Consider the following 22,050-nt stretch of genomic DNA (forward strand, 5'->3'; position numbering starts at 1 on the left):
AACTTCATTTTAAAAAGAGTATTTTAGTACTAGAGCTTAACCAGCCCTGTTTGCTCTAAATGAAGAGTGAACACCTGAACACCTGTGTAATAAGGGAGCGGGGGGGAGTGGTAGATGCTGAATTTGTAGCTGAGAGGTTCGTTTTGTTTTGGAATGCAGAACATGATGATACCAACCCCTCTGGAGGAAAGGGCCAGGGCTGCTTAACTCGGTGTGTGTAAAGGGCAGAGAGACATTCTGAGGGCGAGACAGAACGTGGAGGGCTGCAGTGAGGCACAATTTGTGGGGAGATAAGAGATTTTGCCTTTCCTAAAAACCTACTGCCATCCTACAGAGTGGGTTTTTTTGGGTAGTAGTGGATTTTTGGTTTGGTTTTTTTGGTTGTTGTTGGTTTTTTTCTTAGTTCTGCACCCCCTTTCTTTCCCCTAGCTGGCACCTGTATCCCTGTCAACTCACATCCTGGAAAAATGAGACCTACTGTGACTGGCATGCAGGACAGTTGCCCTTTCATAACTGTGTTAGTTGTGGGAAGGAGTTTTTAAACTGTTTTACAAAATGGTTCAGAGTGGTCCCAGCTGAAAGTAGCGTTCTTCTGAAAGGCATGAGGGTTTTATGACTCAGGAAAACCATGTGCATGCTAAAGCAGGACACTAGCACTTTAACTTTTTAAGACTTGATAGCTCCAGTTCCATAGCACAGCAATACTGTCTGGCAATTACTGTGTTCAAGATTTGCACTATTGTTTTTTATTTAGTTTCATTCATCTGACGGTAATATTTCTTTCCTTGTGCTTTGTAACTTTTTAGAACACAATACAGAAGAGGATTATTTAGCTCATGGAAATCGGCCAAGTTGTGAAGCAGTATCAAAACTTCTTCAGGCTTAACCACTCATGTTGCAGCTGTTTAGAGTTAAATCTCTTGTTGCTGTGCAGGTGCTTGGTTTAGTTTCCGAAGTACGAATGCGAAGAGCACATGCTAACAGCTGCCGAATTTCCATCTGCAGTACAATTCATACTGTGCTTGTGCAGTAAGGAAGAACTGTTGTGTTTCATGTCCATCCTACTTTCTTCCCTTATATGTCACTTCTATTTGAACTATATATTCAAATAGGCCTGGGGTATGTTCATGAAGTGGAAAGAACATTAATTTCCACATACAGAGAGGAAGAGTTTGTCTACAACTGCTTGAAGACTTGCTCTTCTCTGTGCAGTCACCATTCCTGCGCCAGAGTCTTAGCAGTTTCTTGTTTAGCCGTGGATGACAACCCCTCTGTCATGTGTTTTCTTTCACTAAATAATTGAATTCTTAAGTCAGATGCCCCTGTAGCTCTAGCATCACCTCTGTCTTACAGTTATGTTATTGTTACAGTCGCTCTTTCGTGGTATGGTCCTGGAAAGCACTGCTTGGGGCTCCAGGGCTGTCGGTCACTGCCGCTCGTTCCCGACCAGCGGAGTAGCTGCCCTGCTCCAGTGTCTCATGGCTCCTCACCTGCCCCAAGCACCCACCCGGTTGCGACACAGCCCCCACTTCTATCATCCTTACTCAGCTGGGTATCTGGCAAATGTTTGGGCTCCTACGCTCTAATGACACTGAGCTTGAGGAAGTAAATGCAAAGTACAAACCCACAAGGTGCTAGAACAAAAAAATAAAAAAAAAAGGGAAGTTTGAGCAGTGTCCCTGTTATCGCAGGCTGACGTATACCATGCTGTGCTGCTAGGTAGTGTTCTTTGTTTTGGTTTTTTTGCAAGACAAGTCAGTGTTAGAAATGTTTCTTCCACCACTGCAGGGCTGTCAGATTAGTGAGAGAACTTGAGCTGTTCCTGTCACAGACCAGCTGTAAGGACAAGCATCTGAATCACTTAGAAATCTCGTTAAGCTTATGATAATCTTTCCTTAAGGGGGAGGGGGAACCCCAGCTTTTCTCCCTCACTCTAAAAGCTTAAGCTGAATGTGGATAATTCTGATCACTCAAATGATAACTGTGCTCAGTCTAATGCCAGGTAGTTAAGGTTCTTTTCTTTTTCTCCTAGTCATTCTTCTGACAAACAATTTTTGTAAATAAGAACAATGAAAAACTAAAAGACAAATACTACCCTGCATCTAACACATTTGGCAAACTACTATTTTACATAACTAAATATAGATGCACACATGAACACAGTCTAATAAACAATTTAAATGTTTATTTGAAAAATGTTAACAGTACAAATCAGCAAGGGCAGACTGGGCCTACTTGGCAATAGTAAGCCAGTACTTTCGTAGAATTTTCTTTTTTCTTTTGAGACTTCACATAGTACTGCTATCACAGATACAAAAAGCACATTGTTTACAAGTGCTAACAATTTTTATGAGTGGAAGGGGCCATAAAAGTGTAAAGTGCTTGAAGTATAAATCTGCCTTTGTAATTTTTATTTTGCATATACAAAACGTCAAATTACTTGAGTAATACAAATGTTTGGTAGTGATATTTTCCTTGCAAGGCACACTCAACCCTAAGAGACCTGAAACCAGGTTGGGCAGCTTTGTTTAGGCTTGCAGGCACAGCTGATGTTTGCGATACTCCCTTGTCCTTTTCTGAAGAATGCTATCTGGAGACTTCAGGACACCCTGAATTTCATCATCTTGCTATTCAGGATAGCTGACTATGGGCATGAAGGCAGCCAGCACCCTGTCCGAGGTGTGGAAAAGTGACTTCACAGAAGTTAAAACCAATGATAGCCCTCAAGGTGGAAAGCTGTTTTATTTTGAAGCTTCTGAAAAGGCTGCATGTTTACGGAGAGGCACAGGGAATTCAGCTTCGGGCCTCAGCCCAAGTGTCCCTTTACCAATGTATCAACTCACTTAGTTTTCTTAGTAGGAAACAAACAAGGTATTAAGATCAAGTGCCAAATTTCAGGTCAACTAAAAATTTGTTTTTAAAAAACAGTAACTCCAAAGTAAACACAATATTAAGTACATGCTTTCTCATCTAAATTATTTTTCCTGTCTGGAAGATCTGAAGGCAAGCTGATGGTAATCACAGGTACAAAGCTGACTTGATCCAGGAGAAGGATGCCTCTGAAAGGTAAGATTACCTGGCATTAGAAAACAATATACAAAACAATTCCGTATTCTAAAAATTAGGTTTATTCTTAAACTCCCCAAACTTAGTTTAAATCAATGCATCAAGTATTACACTCATAATCTCTTTTATGAAGCAAGAATGAAAACTGGTTCCAAAATGTACCAGCTGTGGTTTTAGAGGGGTCCCTTCACCCAGTTTCTGCATCTGAGATATCAGTAGCATAGGCTCTATATGCTTAATTTCACAGTAGCCTAAAACTACCTGCTGTCGGGCTACTTTGTCAGGCCCTTGCACCTAATTCTCTAAGACTAGCTAAAGCCTCTAGTTTTATCACAGTACTGTAGAATGGCATTAAAGACCTGGGGGGAGGCCCTGACTCACACTGGCAACTGTGTCATTCACCAAATGAGACCTCCTACTCATTCTTACTGGTTTACAATCACAAATTAAACCTTCACCACTTTTTACTGGACCACTTTATACACGTAGCAAAAAAAATGACTGTGTGGTTTTGGTGGCTGTTTTGTTTCGTTGTTGTTTTGGCGGTTTTGGTTTGGTTTTGTTGTTTGGTGTTTGTCTTTTTTTTAAAAAGGGGGGTAAGGACCATCCTTCCAGTGTTACAATTTCTTGAAATACTCTGACAAACCATGCACAAGAGCCATGTTCTCCAATTGGAAGAGAAATTACTGCAGGCTGGTTCCTCTGCTCTGTACTGACCTCTGCCATGGACAGGCTGTCAGACACTTTGCTGAACAGTTTATGGGGATTAGAATTTTCTTCCTAGTTCTACTTAGTTCAAAGTTCAACATGTGGCAGTGCTAAGCTGCTTACTGCTGTGGGGAGTGCAAAGTGTTTCTTCACTTTTTCTGCTCTAACAAGTCAGTTACAAGAAGTACTCCAATCTGACAGCACACTGTGTGAAACATCAGGGGGGAAGCATGGTCTCTTTTCTCACTGCAGTTTCCAACCTTCCTGATCTTCCAACCCTCCATTTTTCTAGCTCTGTCAGAAGAACTAAGGCCACTCATACCCCTGGGTGGATACATAAATTAACTGCACTTAGAAGCCACTCAGAAGCACAGCTGGTCAGTTACATTTGAAGACATCAGCTGTGCTTGTGGGTGATGAAGCATGCTACACTGTCAGTCACTTCTCCTGAAAGAAGGTATGGTTCCAAGGGTTAGGACTTCCAGAATTGACTTGGGTTGCTTTAAAATATACATGTTTGCCCATTCCGGCACTAAATCTATACTGATTGCTTAGCTGTATTTACTAATTCATCTTTCCACTGCTTGTTTTGAGAGCTTACTTCTCTGAAAAGTATTAGTGTTGCTACTAACACACCAAGTGAATAAAGCCATCTGCAGTCAATCAACTTTATTTATGACCTTTTGCCACCAATGCTAGCACCAATCACTACAGCTTGTAAGCTGCCTATACAGGTAGCTCCTCCTTGGGAGATTTCCCACACAAATTTGCAAAGCCAAATTTGAGGCCTTTCATAACTACTCTAAGTCCAACACAGCAGAGCAGGAAAAGATTTAGTGTTGTTGGAATTGTTTTAGCTCTGGCTTCTCACCCTCCTCTTCTGGAGCTATGTTAATGGTGTCTCACAATGTAGTCCTTAGAAGACTTGGTAAAAACTTGGCAGTATGACAGTCAAGCTAAAGACATTTCCAGTGAAAGATTTTCCCATGTTCTTCTGAAATGCCTAAGTGTCTTGGAATGGAAAGTTACCAGAAGCCTTTTCACTGAATTGTTGCCACCATCTTCCTACAGAATGGGGCTGCTTCTTGAAAGATTTTTTTTAGTTACTGTTTTGCTTTCATCAGAGGGAAAAAAATAGCAAAAATTACTTACTTGTTTTCACAGGAAGGGAAAATCACCTTTAAGACTTTGAGAATAAGAGCTGCTCCAACAACTCCAACTACAATGACTTCCATCAAACTGAAGAAGACAGGTAAAGATCGAAACCAGAATCTGCACAACCCTTTTCTCAAGTCTTCTACCCACTGGCACATCACCTACAACCAAACAGGTAAAAATAAAAAGATAGGTTGCAAAACACAGAAAGTGCAGTTTTTGTAGCTACTGCTGAATCGCATTACATGGTGTTGGTTTTACTTAAATTTATGTATGCTTAAACATACATAAAAGCAGGATGGAATTAACTGGTGACTCGGACCTCTTTCTTCTACAAAGTTTGGAATGGGTGAAGGTTTAGTTCTCCGCTCATCCTAGCAGAGTTCCCTGAAAGGAAAGGCCACTTTAGAAAATAAAGGATACTTGAACAGAGCAGGTGAAGGGCAAGCTATTTGGCCTAGGCACAGAGAAGCTATGATACCATGGCAGTGTACAGCAGGGAAAAAGGTTACTGACAGCGCAGGAGAGAGGTAGCACCTTCTCTAGCCTATCTGTAACTTCCAGCTTACTGTTTTGGCCCTGCTGTCTCAGTAGTAGGTTATAAAGTCTTTCTTTCAGCCACAGAGGAGGCCAGCAAGCCCATCCTTACCTAATCTGGAACTGAAACTTCTCAAACTGTTATGTGTTTCTTACAGCAGGTGAGGCCAATGGCCCATCTCCCAGAGGGGTAAGCACTCAAGCAGAGTCAGAAAAAAATGATGTAATTTAAAGCTAAACAATATTTGAAATCGTTATAAATGCTTAGCTTGGTATAATGTAAATATCACAACTCTCATGAAGTATCTGTGAGGTCAGAACACTGCAGGATTTAGAAACCCATTTGATTCCTGCTGGAGTAAAAAAAGCCAACAATTCCTCACTGCTAAGAGGTAATTTAGGAAGTTGGGGTTTTTTTTTAAAGTTTCATAGAGTATGTCTGTAAAGGTCTGTTCTTTTTAGTGGTTGGCTGTGGGGATTTCTTAGACTTCAGTGGAAGTCAGTTTACTGTCAGATACCTCACACAATACAAAATTCTAGTCTGTAACAAATATAAAGCAGCAAAACAGTATGCTGAGAAGTCAATACTAGGTTAAGTAGGAATGGCAATTCTATGTCGCTTTTTTTTCAAATTAAAAATAAAGGACCGAAGACAAAGGCCTAGGAATGTTACATACCTTCTTAACGATCTTTAAATGGATGTTGTGTTTGGTCTTTACATGAGGAAAGCCCACTATCTGAATCCTAACAGTGCTGGGGTTTTTTTGTTCTGTGAACATCCACAAAGGAGGAAAACATAATAATTGCATGTGTTTCTGTATACAATACTAAAAATGGGGAAGTTTATTCCCTCAAACTGTAATACTGAATAACATTCAGCTCTATCTGCAGCATGTTACTACAACTTTTCCTCCTAGAAATGTCACCAAGCGGGTATGCATTTCATCTCTGGGGAAACAGGGGGAAAAAACAGAGGGAGGGGAAAAAACTGCTTTTCCTTTTTAGACCAGTCTTTAAAGGTATATACTAATAATTAAAGTGAACAAACAACATAACTACCTTGTAAGAAGACGGAGGTTCTATCCTAAGAGGGGTCTCTGGTAACTTGCCAGGTAATGTCTCTTCATCTACTGTAGTTTCTACTTGCTGGATGAGGTACTGACTGGTAGTTTGCAGTGGATCTTGAGTATCTGAAGAAGAAAAGCTAGATGTAGTGGGGGGCTTGCTTTTTATTTGACTCACTATTCAGGAAAACAAAGACAAGCTGCATTTCTATACTTATAGTACAGTTCTCACACATTTACAGCAAGAACACAGAAGGCTGACTTTCATTTTTACTTGAGTAGTGAATTTGATAAGAAGCAGAAGCAGTGTTACAGTGCAGCCTCTAGCTGTGCCCTTGGCTGTAAATTTCAGCTGTCGCCAGATTAAAAGGTGATGAACTAGATCAAAATATTCATCTCCTGTGAAATCCTTGATAGTTTTTGATTAAACAAAACTGAAATAAGATTAAGGCATCAGATAACTTCTCTTGCTTTTAAGTTATTGGAAGTGACCCAGACAGGTATTTCCTCTTCAGTTTTCTCTTTCATTCTCAGGAAAAAGGGGGAGCTTTACAGAAACTTCCATCATAGTACTAAGAGAGAAATTTATTCCTGTGAGATGTCTGGGCTGCAGCTTTAGAATTACCAAGTGCTTCAAAGGAGAACAGATTTGAAAACAAACAAACAAAATACCTAGCACACGGAAGAGTTGAATTTAGGTGTTTTTAAAAACAACAAAAAAAACCCCACAAAAAACCCAACCACCACATAAAACGAAACACTTCCCTGTTAATGAAGAAACTGTTTCACTATGTAAAACACAGGAATAATGATGTTCTTTCACCCTTGTAAAGCAATACATCAACTATGGATAAAAGTATTATGTTACAACTAAGAGAGATACCTTTTCCTGCGAGGTTGGGAAGTGTAAACAACACATCGTTGTCCCTGGGGATGGAATACAGCATGCTCTCCTTCAAAGGGACAGTGTAGTTTGAATGTCTAAGTACTCTCAGGTCCTTTACTAAAATATCTATTTCTGTTACTTCTTCCTGCTGAACCTACAAGAGATGCAAACATGCTCATAATACTGAGTTTAAAGTGAGAGTGAAGTAGGCTGGCAGAGAAAACCAATGCATCACAGAAAACTCCCAAGCCATTAAGATTTAGAATAGGGATGTCATAACATGAATCAGTATTCTTTGTTTTTACTTACCACGCTTCTGTAGACTATACCACATTAGAAAATATGCTGAACAGACTAGGTCTCTCTCCCCCTGCAAAAGCCTGTGGTAGTCACTCCATGGGCTTTTAACCAAGTCTTACATAGTTCATTATGATCCTCTTTCAGGGAGGCATTTTAGGACTTGGAAAACCCAAGTGCATAGTTAAAGAGCACTTGCAAATGTTTAAAGTGTTGCTGAGGCAAGACTCACACTTCTGCTTTTGCTTTTTTTCAACAACTGAAAGAATAGTTTTCTTCCTCCTCTTCCAGGGATGTGCTGGACCCGTTTCACCTAGTCACTGCAAACAGCACTTATATACAATACATTCAGCCTAACTCCTACTAACATCAATAACTGCACTGTGAGGCCAAGAAATGACAAATCCAGAGAGTTTGTGACCATAATTGTAACTGCTACATATAAATATAACTAACAAAAGAGGAATGCAGCATGTGATACAGTTTCACTTATGCCTTCAGACCTATAGGCCAACCTCCTTTTGCTTCGAACACGCACAGAACAATGCAATGAAACAGCTGATCTTTACTGTCAGCTGATAACCAATGAGAAAGATTGAAAGCTTTTGACTTAAAGGAACAATTAAGGAAACAGCATTAGCTTTCTGGTTGTTCTTACGAGGTCCCTGTGAAAATCTGAAATGCATTTTGATACTTAGTTTAAAACATGAAATACAACAGCACTGTTGTGTAACAACTGAATCAAACCAGGATATATTAGCCTCCTAACAGTGGGATAAACACCTCATTAGAAAAGCTTCAAATCTCTCAGTGGGATTTTTCATCAACAGAGTAAGATTTTGACATGATGCAGATCCCTGTAAAAAAATACTACATGCTGAGCATGCAATTAATTAAGGATCAATAGTACCATAATCATTCTTCCTTTTTAAAAAAAAAGGCAGCAGAACATAAGCCAGCTTCAAAAGAGCCTGGCCATATGTAAGATGGAGACATGTACTGAAACAAAAATTTGATACGTCTGCTGGCTTCAGCAGCTGTATCTTCTCTCCAGAACCTCTCTGGTTGGAAAAATAACTATACTGTATAGGTGATTTTGAGAACTCAGTTCTGCATACTTCAATCTCAGCTATAAATGTAACCCCTCACATTCACTGGTATTTGTGCCGATACAGTTAGAATTTGGGGCGGGGGGGTGGGGTGGGGGGGTGTCTGTTCATCTCAAAATCCATGTTCATTATCAAGACTTTTATTAAGTGAATTAATTATCTTACATGCAAAATATTCTAAGGCTAAGCTCTCAGGTGTTGTGGGCTTTCACAACAAGCCCACCTGACATAAGAGTTTGCTACTGCAAGCTCTCCCCCATGCTATATGCTTGAAACACTTTATTAGCTTGGAATAAACAATAGGGAAAACCTCAGGACTTGGAACGAGCCCATGCCCCTTTTATTTATTCTGTACCTTATTTTGTAAATGAAATATTGCTTCCGAGTCTGACTTCGCTTGCATAAATGCATTTGTTGAAAGAGTATGTGACAGAGGTAATGATATTCTAACAAGCTTAAGGGAAAGTCAACCAACACTTAATAATTAAAATAAGAATAGAAGCATTAAAACTTGAAGGTCTCCTCATGAAACACCCCTGCTACTACACAGGCAACTTAGGTTGGTATTATCTCCCTCAGTATTGTGCTAACTAGCATTAGATTATACACTTTGTGCTCTAAGCACCAGCCAGATACATGTAAACCTGTTAATCCTTGGTAACTACTTGCCTCTTCTAAATTAAAAACAAGCAGAGTGTTAGGCTGGGGTTTTTTTACCTGTTTTCCATCAATTTCTGTCACTTCTTCCTGAATGACAATCAGCTGCAAATCAGAACTGGATGCCAAAGGCCACTCGTGAACCATGATGCGAACACTGACGGTTCCCAGGCGCTGCTGATCTGGGAAGTTATCCGAGTTTCCGTTCTCCACTGTTAACACACAATGTCACAGTTTTCAAAGAGAAACCACCCCGACCAGAAAGCAGTACACAGCCACGGGGCAAACAGTTGCAACTCTGACATAGATGCCTTTGCACACGTAACAGCTGAATGGAAAAGTCATTGCAGCTACAGAGGACCACTAGCATCGAACCAGAGACGCCTGAACAGTTGTACGGACCATGCTGATCGTAAGGCTTCCAGTAACCACTGTTATAAGGGGTAGTAATCTGGGCAACAAGTAAAACAATTGCCACGATTTTTTACCAGTGTATCACCAAATCAAACTTGGAGCAGGTCTCGTGATATAACACAGCAGACAACAGCAGCGCTGTACAACCCCCAGACTGAGAGAGCTTGCAAGCAACGTCGCGTCCCTGCCTTTGATGTTTGCATTAAAGCACTCTAAGCAGCACTCTTTGGCTTCGCTATTGCTACATTCTTATTTTAGTTGTCCAAAGGAGTTCCTAACAGTTAATACCACAGCCCAGCCAGCCACCTGTGTCAACATCTTGGTTCACACAACATTCCCTTTCCTCTCCCTACAGAAACAAATATGCTCTTTTCCACGCACACTGCATATACCATTCAAGATGAGTGTCAGTTCCCTCATACGTGTTTTTTCTGCCCCCCCATCTTCATATGTGACCTCTGACACCTCAAACGCTCTTTCTGCCCAAAAGCTTCCAGCTCTTTCTGCCCAAAAGCTTCCAGCTCTTTCAACAACCTAATATTCCAGGAGGACACAGGGAACTGCCTTTCCACCCTCACTGTTTCCCCATAAACTTAGTATCCTTCTGCCAGCTACCATGCCTCTACTGCAGGCGAGGGCACGCTAGAACAGAAGTGCTGCAGAAGTGCAAGAGGGGAGGTGACAGATCTCTCCAGCACGCAGACAGCCAAGTGCGTGAACTGAGACTGAACGGGCCCCGATTCTGTGTCGCTAGCGCTGTGGGTCACTTGCAGTGCTGTACGACGTGGGGGAAGGCTGGCCTAGTGTCCTTCCATTACACAATAACAGCTCAGTGTGTCCATTACTTTCATGCTATGATCCCTTTCCTTATAAAGCTATTTCGCTTCTTTTAAATACAGAAAAATACTTTTCGACATCATTTAGCAATGTCTTCCATTGCAAAAATAAGTGGCAGAAGGAGATAAAGAGGTTAGAGAGAAAGAGAAAGGTTCCCTATATGTGTGAGCCAGAGCACTAACCTGGTTGCTGAATGTTTTCTGACTTACAGCGGCAAGCATACATTAAAGGACCAAAGCCTCTAAGATGCCAAGCAGCTGAAGCTCCCTGTAGTCCCAACCTTTCATGTGTCAGGCTGCTCGATCCCCGCTACACTCAATGGGAGTGAAAGATAACGCTTCCAAAACTGACATTCATGGGAACTTCAAGTGGGGACCTAGGGGCCAAGCATGATCTGACAACAGTGTCAAGACGACACCATTCAGGAGACTTGGTCTCTAATATTCAAGAGCATGAATACTTGGCTCACGTTGATTTTTACATACATTCAGGAGCATTTTTCCCCTCTGTTAACAGGTAACAATTATCTCTATATTCCTTCAGCATTTTACAATCATTATCTGAATATATTGATGAGGATTTAGTAAGTAAATAGTATAAAGAGAGACATACTATGCTGAGGACTCAGACCCAAACACGGAGATAGAGAGTTCCAGGTTCCTAGCTCCAGGTCAAATCAGTATTTTTCTCACCGTTTCAGACCGACATTCATAATTGTAGTCATTGCAAGCTATACAACTATTATTTGGGAAATAATTAGGAACTACAGTACAGTGCTCAGTATCTCTCAGAATTAGTCAATAAAATCATATCTTCTTTTTGGAGTCAATTACCTTGCAGGTAAATGACATTTTGCCATGTTTTTCTACCCTAGGATAGAAAAAAATAGAACCAATAGGAATAACTATCCCAGAAAAAGAGGAATTAATTACTGTTCTTCCTCTCCAGAAAAGAAATAGTGTCAAATTAATAATTGATTATGCTTGGGAAGGAGGGGTTCAAGAAACAAGGTCATGGCTCAGAGAAGCAATTTAGAAAAAGCATTAGTACTCTCAAAGTAAATGTCTGATTTTAAGGAGGGGATGACCTCAGAAACCACGCTAGAGACTGACTGCACCTGATCCATCAAGAGATCATTCTGAATACAACAGAAGCTTAAATCAAGTGAGCATAATGGCCCTTGTTTAATTAATTATACAGTATGCTCTCTGATCTCACAAAATCACAGTACTTTCTGGTCTTTCACAAAAGGTATAGCATTGACTCAGTGGAAAAAAATAGCAGTTTCAAAATAATTTGAAGTCATTAACCACTGCAGGACACTAGCAAAACTGCAGTATTTGTGCTATAATGTCCTAACTAGCAGAAACTTGTTTGTCCAACAGACACAGAAATGAGATAATTAAAAGATCTTCCTAACAATAATTCACACTTTTGTTATTGAATCTCCTTTTGGATATATGCCAACCAACCTAGGGACACAGCCATTAGCAGGGTGGAGTTGCATCCTTCTGTTTACATTGCCTAGCCTGTAGTGCAAAACATTCTTTTGAAAAGATAGGCAGAGTCTGGATTTCAGATTAGACCATTTATATATAAGCATGTGAATGGGACTTGACAACAAGGCAGTAAGATTTTTTCCCTCCCATTTTAGTAGCAAAATTATCCTACCTCGGGAAATTATTTGCTTCTACAATGCTCAGTTTTGCAGAGTGGGAGAACATGTAGTCATTGCAAGCTTTGGTTACTAGATAACAGGGAAGTCAAATACCCCAGGGGAAAAAAAAAGAAAAAAAAGAGAGAGAGAGAATACTTACGTATTATTGTTTGACATGTTACGTGGGCAACTCCGCTTTTCATAGGAAAATCATTTAGATATACCTGTCCATTAACATAGGTGATATTAAAAACAACCTGAAAGACAGACAGACAGAATGAGTGTGTGGTTCCTGGCCCCATGCTACAATTCTGTTCTCAGAGGAACGCACTTCATACTGACTGACGTCAGACAAAACAATGCATCTGCATCCACATGCAGACTTTGTTTCACTGCATATTAATTCACTGAATAAATACACAAACCAGACAAACCTGTCCTTTGTGAAATTCTCCACTGGTTTTCAACATCATAACATTGACTCTGATGGTTTCCTGGAAAACAGCAGTGAGAAGAGATGTGAGTTTCTGAGGAAACACGAAAGCCACTGCAGGCCACTTTCACACACTGTCCTGACAGAATGACAACGTACAATCCCCAGAGCACATTCCCAGGCTTTCTATCCAGCAGACAGAAGAAAGACCAATATGCTTACTTGTTTCATGTAAGGGTTGGTTTGACTGTTTCCCCCTCTTTTTAATAAAGAGGATTGCTGAGAAAGAATGACAGCTGCATCCCTTTATGGATAGAGATTTTTTAAATAAAGATAAAATAACAATAATTGAGCTGGATTCTCAGAAGAACTTGTTTCACATGGATATAATAGAAAAGAAGTCTCTCATATTACCTGAAAAATGATAGACAATACAAGGTAAAAATCAGATTCTCTGTAAATGGTTTTTAAGCACTCCACTTAGTCTTCAAGGTGAAGTATAATTTCGTACATGTTTGCCTATACTAAAGAACACCCAGTTTTGTCAGTGTCAGCAGTAATCCTGTTTCTTTTCTTTGGTTATGATTCCCAAAGTATGCCACACGGGACACCTCCAAACTCCCAGCTAATGGGGATTTGCTTCTATCTTTCAAACCCTAATTGCTGTAATTTATTGACTCACTAATTCTGTCCTCTTATTTCCCCCTTGTAATTTTAGGGGCTGTTTTGCAGATGGGACCTTAAATCTCCCAGGCCTGCCCCTGACAAAACTTACATATAAAAGCCAAATTTCTCTTGTACATGGCCAAAAGTAATGATTGCCACACTGCTTTCCTGAGTAACCTCTTCAGAGAGAACGTTAAGCTCCCTATTTGCCTTTTGGGAGCCTTAAATGATTCTAATTGCATTTCATTTTCCTCTGGAATACTTCTCCATACCTTCAGCATCTTCTTTCGCTCTGTGTTTGAGTCATGGTTTCACAACTAACAGCTAAAAAGCAAGTCATGTCTCAATAAAACATCGATCTTGCTCAGAGTTTAAAATAAATAAATAAAAATTTAAATACATTTTGTTTGGGATTTTTATAAAACACTCAATTTTCAGCCAGGAGATACTTGAAATATACAGTACCTAGCATAACATAGTCCCAATTCGTGAACAGAGAGCTTCTGATGCATGACTATAATGTAACAAAATCCTTAAATCAACGGGTGTTAATCAGTATACACAGGTAGCCAGGACTGCCAAAAATTGAAAAACAACATCCAAATCTGATTCATCAGAAATCTGGCATCATGAAAAGCATGGCTTAAAATCTAACACAGGTAACCTTTTGGTTGGAAAGGCCTTGTCATTGATGCTTCAGACGCATTTGTCAAATCAGTAGGAAAACTCTCTGGCCACTGAGACCACAGAGGGATCTCTTTCTCAATGCCCCTTCTAGGAAATAGGTGTTTGTACTGACTTTTCAAAGCTGTATGTCTTTTACATCCTCAAACTGTTTCACAGATTACCAAAACCTTGTGTCATTACTTCTTAGTTTTTTTCTGTTTTCTGGGGATTCAAAAGGCACAAAAGATGCATTTTCCAGGCACTCTTAATAGTCCTTCGTTTTTAAGCCTTAAATGAAATTTGAGTTCTTTTACACAGAAAGTATTTTGCAATTTTTTTTCAACATCTACAAAATGACTCACTGAGATTACAAGAAAAAGGAAATGACTTATAGCCTGTAACTGCTGAAAAAAAAAGAAAATCCCCCTACCTTTTTTTTTTAATCCAATGCTTTATTTGAAAATTAAGGGCATGGGGCAATATAGATATGCTCAACAACTGAGCATTACATGTACAAAGTGAGCTAGATACATAATGATTAATTTTCTTCAGAACAGCTGTCCATTCTGTTGACGTAGTATCCACAAGCACTGTCATGAATTCTGGTACATATTTAAAAACTTGCACTTGAAGAGCGTATTACATGTTTAAGAAATTAAAATATTTCAGTGGATCACTTCCGTGCTGTCATAGTTACAAAAAATAGATCATAGCGTGCAGACAAATAAACCAGCTTAACCGCTTGCTGCCTCTGCCACTAAAAAAGAGAGTGTAGATCTCTCCCGCACATCATCCTTCCCTCTCATTTATGCCAAGTCAGTGAGCCAATTTAGCTCATTAAACTGGCAGGGAAACGTTCCCTTTTTTTGCCAGACTATTCTTCTGTCAGTTGAACAAGCAAGGAACAGCCAGACAAGCATGAGAGACGCAAGAACGCAGCTGGGAGGAGGGAGCCGGGCTACTTGTCCTAGCGGCCATAGGCTGTTGGACAGGCTCTGCTGCATGGTGGGCCTGTCCTTGCAGCATCTCCTTAGAAGATGCCCATCCTCACCATCATCTCAGGAGATGGCAGTGCATCTCCTGAACGGCACAGGTTCATAAAGCTATTCAATCGCTTAGAGCAATGATTAATACTCCACTACACGGCTACACCATAAGCCTTGCCATTTTGTGTTCACAAGCAACAGAGAACTCTTATTCTTGCCATTCCCATGACCAGCCTGTTCACATCCAGATCCATCAAATTCCACTGATAACTTCCCATATTCTGTACATCCATTGTCCTGAGTTGTCACATGTTCTTGTTTTGCTTCTTTGCTAAGCGGTCTCACAAGAGTTGATGCCAGTCTTGCTAAGAAACATTTCAAATAGATCTCAAAGTTTTGGTGCTAAAAAATAATCAGTTTTCAATTGTTCTTGCTCCAGACGTTCCTGAACTGATAGAGAAACATCTCAAGGACCAGAGGAAGACCAGCTTTTCCAGAGTCAGAATAAACTATAAACTATATCGATGTCATTCCTGACAGACTTATTCTTAAAGCTCTTCTGTGATGTCCACAAACTTCACACTCTCCTCAACTATTTACTCTAGTACTCAGCTACCTTTAACATTAAAAATTTTCCTAACATCTAACCTGAAGCTTCCTTGCTGCAATTTCTGAACAGGCCATTCATGACCCTTCATAGTATCTTCCCATGGAAAATAACAGTCCTCCAACTCAGTCTTCCTGATTTTATGATAACGCTCCCAGCAAACTTAATCCTTCCTTGGAGGAGAGTTCCTCACTGCTGTCTTCCTACAGCTTCCCACTGGTCTTTCCTGCAGTACCACACCCAAAACTCAACGGGTCTGGCTGTGGCCAATCTTCCTGACCCTACACATCCCATACCAAAATCTACATGAGAGCAAGAACCGCAAGATGCGTGCCAAACACAATGAAAAGCCAGGCAGGAGGTCTAGGGGAAAGAGGAAGGGACTACTGCAAGTAGCTCGCAGGAGAGCAGAGCACCATCCCAGCTGACCCGCTTTCACCCACAGCCAGGAATTGGTGATGCACAGCGTTCCCCCTGTTAACACAACCCCGGTCAGTACCCCCTTGATATCTGCTCATGAATAAGTGTTCAAGAGTCACATGTTGTTTATGCTTGCTAAACCGGGAGGGAAACAGACTTGGCATGCCAATAGTTCTTGTACTGTGCTTTCACGATGAAATGCCTGGCCTGAGAAGCCATACTTGCTAGAAAGTGCTCCAATGCTAACTCAAGTACCCATCTTTCCAACCCTTGGGCTGAAGACTCACAGGCTTATGAAACACCCTTTAATTTCAACAGAGAAAATACTTTTTTTATGTTACCATAATAAAACTCACTACTTAGGGGAAAAAAAAAAAAAAGTGTTTTATACATATGTCTTGTGGCTATGTACTTCAGCACTAAGAAAAGTAAATAACCCCGCAGCACTTATTTTGTGTATTGAAAGCATAGTAAGCCAATCCTGTACTAACAAAGTCACTGAGAGCAGAACAGGGGTCCTCTGCAGTAATCCATAATATTGCCCAGTCAAGTCCTGGAGAAGCCTGAACTATGAGTGTAAAACTTGTTTGTATAACTTACAATACACTTTTCAATATTAACAATATCATGAAAGTTCACGTAAGTTTCAGACAGTCCTGTAATTTAAAAGGTCCTCAGTTCACAGGAATATTTGAGAAAGCTGCACTTTGACAGAGTCAGAATCAAAGGACAGCCCCAAGAAGCAATTCAGGTCCCCAGGAATCAGGTTGTGCTTTCAGCTTACCATTGACACCTATACCATCATTCACAGCACTTTATCCCTTCCTGTGGTGGTGAACGCCTTCACACAAAACTCTCCAATTTACACTAAAAATGGCTCTATCATTCTTAATTCTGTTATAGGATGTAATGTCCCTCCTGAGACATCTACCTCATCCTACGATTCCTCATCACTGTTTTAGTGCTCCAGCAGTGATATTTACAGTGGTAATGGCCACAGTACCTGTAAAGAGGACAGCACTTCTACCACAGATGTATGTTATTCTGTTCTAGGACAGCTAGGCAACAGCAGTTAACAGTGTGGCTACATACCTTACAGTGAGCTAGTGAATTTTTGTGAACTTGGATCAATAGAGATAAGCAGGTAGTGATCATTTTCTAATCCTTTCTCTCTCACCATGTGCTGCAACAGAACCCAGGAGTGTTAACTGCGGCAGTATAATTGCTCTAGTAGCAGAAGAGCAAGATGGGGAAAAGATGGCAGCAAAGAATATAAAGCATCTGGTATAAGTTAAAAGTGAATATTCATTAATTCTTAAAGACTCCCCATACCAATGCTGCCACATAAATCTACAGAGAACATTTCACCTAATCTTGGCCTTTTATGAAATATGCCGCACAAGACAAAGCTTTAAGTGTAATCACGCAGGAACGTCAAACAGATCTGATTACAAAATCACGGAAAAACTAATTCCACGGGCAGTGGGTACCTGATGGGGTGCACCACACAGTTTCTCCCAGTACAGCGTAACTGTTAAGTCCTACACAACTGCATTAGTCACATAAGCCCCATCTAGATTCAGCTGCTAGCAGCCAGCCCACTTAAAGCACAGCTGTTCTCCATTGAGGCTCTCCGAACCAGGCTCTTTCTGCACTAGAAGGCCTGTGGGAAGCGGAGCGGGCAGCACTAGGAACAGATGGCATCATGCCTCGCAAAATGGCCAGCTGTACAGAGACTTGAAAGACAGACAATCCTCTCGCATCAATTACGCAGGCACTAGTGGGATATCCCGTTGGTGACAGGAAAATATAAAGTCCAATGAAAGTTGCCAAACAGTAGACAAGACTAATAACTTGTTTCTAAAGTTGAAAAGAAATTATGGGAAAAAAAGTGTTCAAACAGACAAACAAAACTACCACCCAAACTCCTATTGTTTGAGTCCTGGCACTCACATGGACAACTGCCTCCAAACAGTGTAACTGTATATTTCCAATCCAGAGATCTGTGATCTGTGCTTCTCCTAATTCTTTCATCAGACTCAGAACAGACCTATGTTGTAGGATGAGTCTTAACTGCAATCTGAGGCATAACTGAGTTAAGAAATAATCGTGGTACAAGTCTGACATGACAAGTTTGCGGGGCAATAATTAGTCCCTCACATTTTACAAAATTTTAGTACAAAATCTTCTCCAGTAAGGTTTAGCATTATTAAACTGCATGACAGTATTTAGGGTAAGATAATGAAATCCATCATTTGCTTAAGTAACTAAAGCTGAACTATCTTAGTTAATATAAAAATCTAACATAATGCTTTTGCTTTACTTTTCTGAACAACCACACTTATATTCCTTCCTCGCTTTATGATTCTTAGTATAATATTGCTTATCCTTTCCTTTGCCCTACATATGTTGCTAGAATTAATTGCCTTTGCTTTCTCCCTATTAAATCAACTCATACTATGAATATTTTATCAGGAGTTTTAAAAGTGAATACTTAGTCTCACATCACTGGGACATGGTTGCATCATACTGCTGTAATTTAATCAAATATACATGGAGAGATGATGTCAGATCTTTTATGCATAAAGTTCAGAACATGTGCCAGGCTGTTAACAGAGAAACTGCCATATAGCAATGAAAGAAACACTTCAGCATGTCACTATTGACAAGTTTCTTCGATTAAAACACATTACAATCACTGCAAATGGATGATGTAGTGAAGATTACTTTCTCCTGTTGTGAAATAATCCATCCACACAAAGGTTTCTTGCAGCCAACAAATGATCTGAAAGCAATATTTTTCAGGCAACTACACTAAAAAAAAAGTCTGGTAGGCAAGTATGCTATTTAGAAAGAACACTGCTAAACCTAAGTTATCAAGAGGCAAACAGAGTAAGCAAACAACATAGCATTGGCATTAAGCTCAGTGTGCTTTTAGCCAGTTCCTATCAGCACATTAAAAAAATACTCTAAAACACAAAACCTAATTCCTGACCTTGCACCAGAAAAACACATTACTTTAATGTGAAGGTCAGTTGACTTACTGCATCATTCCCTGCCTTTTTTTAAACAAACAAACAAACAAACAAACAACTTTGACTAATATCAATCAATCTGTAACCCAGTGCTCATCCAAATTTCAGGAGGAGAAAGAAAAATCAAAACACACATGCTAATGTTTAAAAAAAAAAAAAAAAAAAAAAAGGTCCAGATTTCAAAACAGCTTATTTAAGAAACGACAAGTATTGCACAACAACGGAGGCGTTCACATTCCGGAGCTGAACAAAAGCATTTCAGCCTTACAAAACGTTATTCCAATGTTTCAAGGTTTTTCCTCAGTCCTTCCACTATGGTTTCTGTAACATCATGGCCATCAACTTGGAGGTGAACTTTAATACCACATACAAGAACTACAAAATGTGAAGCTACCAGTAGTATGCTGCCAGTGGGCTCACAGAATTGTAGAGGGCACAGTCGTGGTACCCAGTCGAGGAAAAGCTGAACATGTTGATGCTGCCTGCTCCCAACCAGTCTGCAGCCCCAAGCCATACTGAGGAAAGACCACAATTATTCTGACCCCATCACCCACTGTTGTTAAGCTTATTGCTTCTGAAGCCAACCTGACAGCACGGCATTCCTGTTCTGCCTATTCCCACTGCCTAGGCACTTCTGTTTCTACCAGGCCACCATAAACCAGCTCATGGTCAAAACCCAACAATTCTTCTACTCAAAACTTTCTCAAGATGCATTTTTCCTTCTACATCAAAAATGATCCTATATTTACAAAAAGAAATAGTGCAGGAGGGAACACAAGTTTTTATTTTTTTTATGTTTGAGATTTAAAAATAAAAAATACTAAAGTAAAAATGTGTATGTTCCCTTTTTGACTCTTATAAGAGCTTTTCTGCATGTACTTATGCCACCACACCAGTATAAAACTAAAAAAGTGCAGACACTTCCAGCTAGAAAAAACTGAGCAGACAGACCACCTAAGAAGTACGGCACAAATGGACAAACTCAACCCCACAAACAGCACAGCTATGCCCATAAGGCATTACACCCTAGTTAATAAGTCAAGCCCTATTAGCACTCTAAACCATACCTCTTCTATTTGACCCCAAGCTGGCATCCATGGGACCGCTCCGGCACCCCTGTGCCGTGCTCACTCACGCGTTCAGATCCAAAGACAGACAGCATACACAGATGTGCCTCCACAGCTTGCACAACTGCCAGCTGCGACAAACAACTTCAGTGCTACTGAGTTGAAGTTTTGGGGTGAAAGTGTGATAGGTTCCAGGCAGAAGGCAAACAAGAGCATAGGTCTCTATTCCATTGTCACTTCATGTCTCTTTTGGCAAATTCAAGCTAGCACTCCCTTTCTCAGAGGGATGAGCAAAGTACCCGAGGGCTGAGCCCTCTCTGCTCTCTTTAGTGCACCTGACTTCAAGCACTCTTGCACTTTTGTAGGTGTCTGGAGATCTAGATCCCCATTTTGATATCAAAGCTAAGCAGATCTCTCTTCAAATGTTCATACAGAGAAGCAGAAACCAGGAAGTAAGCCCAGGAATCCTGCTTTGCAACACAGGATGTGCCAGTGCAGGGCCTTTGTCAGGCTTTCTTGGAAACGTTTCACTTAAATTAAAAAAACCCAAAACCTCCCGGGGAAAAAAAGCCATAATAAATTTACTCACTTGACAGCAACTTCACATTGGCTAGACAAGTGACTACAAACGCAACACAGCTCTTCCCTCTTTGCGATCTCACACTTTTGGGTTCACGATTATAACAATTAGAGGATGTATTTAGTCATGATTCAAGCACAGACAGAAGTATCCAATTCTCTTCTGTAATGCTAGAGGTCAAAGCTCACTGGTGCCACGGCACATCTTTTTATTCCCACTAAGAAGACCTCCCCAGCTGCACACAAAAAATTCCTTCCACTCCTTAAAAAGCCACCAATTTAACTTAAAACTCTCTTACCAAGATACAGCACAGGTACTGGAACAGAAAAACAGACAGCACAATGCCCAGTAATATACCAATACATCGAAACTCTTTTCTCGATTCAGTTCAAAAGTACAGAAATCAGTAGGAGCAAACGTGGACCTCATGCACTGCGTACTCCTAGAGCACGGAACCATCAAGATGTGGGTAGGCAAGCATAAAACCACGAGATAAATACACCTACATTACATAGAAGTAACTATTTCGCCCCCTCAACCTGTCGGATACTTATTTCGGCATACCAAATCCTATAGAAACGAATCATTAGAGGGAGGAGGGAAGCATTACGCCCACGGTAACCGAGTTTGCGGCAGACGCCTTTCGTACCGTGTGTGCACATTTTAGACCGAAATGCTCTCGGGCAGCAGGTCAAGCGCTCCGAGCAGGGGCAATACACCTTAGGCTGCCAAGCGCTACAGCCGGGAAACGCCGTCCCCGTCCCACCGCCCTCCGGTGCCACCGACTCGGCCCGCTTTCCCCAGCCGCGCCAGCGGCTCCCGCCGCCCGCCCGGCCGAGGCGGCCCGGAGACGCCCAGCGCCCCGGCAGGGTCCGGCTCACCCCTCGGGGAGGGAGGGACGGGAGAGAGAGGAGAGAGGAGAGAGGGACAGGGGCTGGGACTGGCCCCACCGCGTCCCGATCCCGATCCCGGCCCCGATCCCCATCCCGGTCCCGGCGGTACCTGGCCCAGCTGCAGCGGCGCGGCCGGGCCCAGCAGCGCGGCGGCCAGCGGCGGCAGCAGCAGCAGCAGCAGCAGCTCTCGCCCTCCCAGCGCCGCCTCCATCTTGCAACCCGGGAATTAAAGTGAAACATCAACAAGCGGCGGCGGCGGCAGGGGCGGGGCCGGGGCCGGGGCCGGGGCCGGGCCGGGAGGAAGCGGGGG

The 22,050-nt window shown here is 41.3% G+C and overlaps 1 protein-coding gene across 1 annotated transcript; it reads right to left on the minus strand.

Annotated features, from left to right (window-relative positions):
• Positions 1-2,165: 2,165 nt before the first annotated feature.
• Positions 2,166-21,988, minus strand: GINM1 (glycosylated integral membrane protein 1). Its single transcript, XM_049800288.1, has 8 exons — positions 21,850-21,988; positions 12,822-12,881; positions 12,548-12,644; positions 9,540-9,691; positions 7,414-7,570; positions 6,526-6,656; positions 4,927-5,090; positions 2,166-3,059 (listed from the first exon to the last, which is right to left on the minus strand). The coding sequence occupies exons 1-8, from the start codon at positions 21,949-21,951 to the stop codon at positions 2,951-2,953; spliced, it is 972 nt and encodes a 323-aa protein (XP_049656245.1). The 5' UTR covers positions 21,952-21,988; the 3' UTR covers positions 2,166-2,950.
• Positions 21,989-22,050: the final 62 nt, after the last annotated feature.

This window comes from Accipiter gentilis, chromosome 5, assembly GCF_929443795.1.
Source record: "Accipiter gentilis chromosome 5, bAccGen1.1, whole genome shotgun sequence".
NCBI classification, from domain to species: domain Eukaryota; kingdom Metazoa; phylum Chordata; class Aves; order Accipitriformes; family Accipitridae; genus Astur; species Astur gentilis.

What these genes read in the sequence shown, in the direction of transcription:
- GINM1 (XM_049800288.1), bottom strand. Translation starts at nt 21,951, where the DNA reads ATGGAGGCGGCGCTGGGAGGGCGAGAGCTGCTGCTGCTGCTGCTGCTG. An exon ending in GAGAATTTCACAAAGGACAG is followed by an intron (nt 12,645 to 12,821) that starts GTTTGTCTGGTT and finishes TCTGTCTTTCAG; the next exon opens with GTTGTTTTTAATATCACCTA. An exon ending in TCCCAACCTCGCAGGAAAAG is followed by an intron (nt 6,657 to 7,413) that starts GTATCTCTCTTA and finishes TTTCTTCTTCAG; the next exon opens with ATACTCAAGATCCACTGCAA.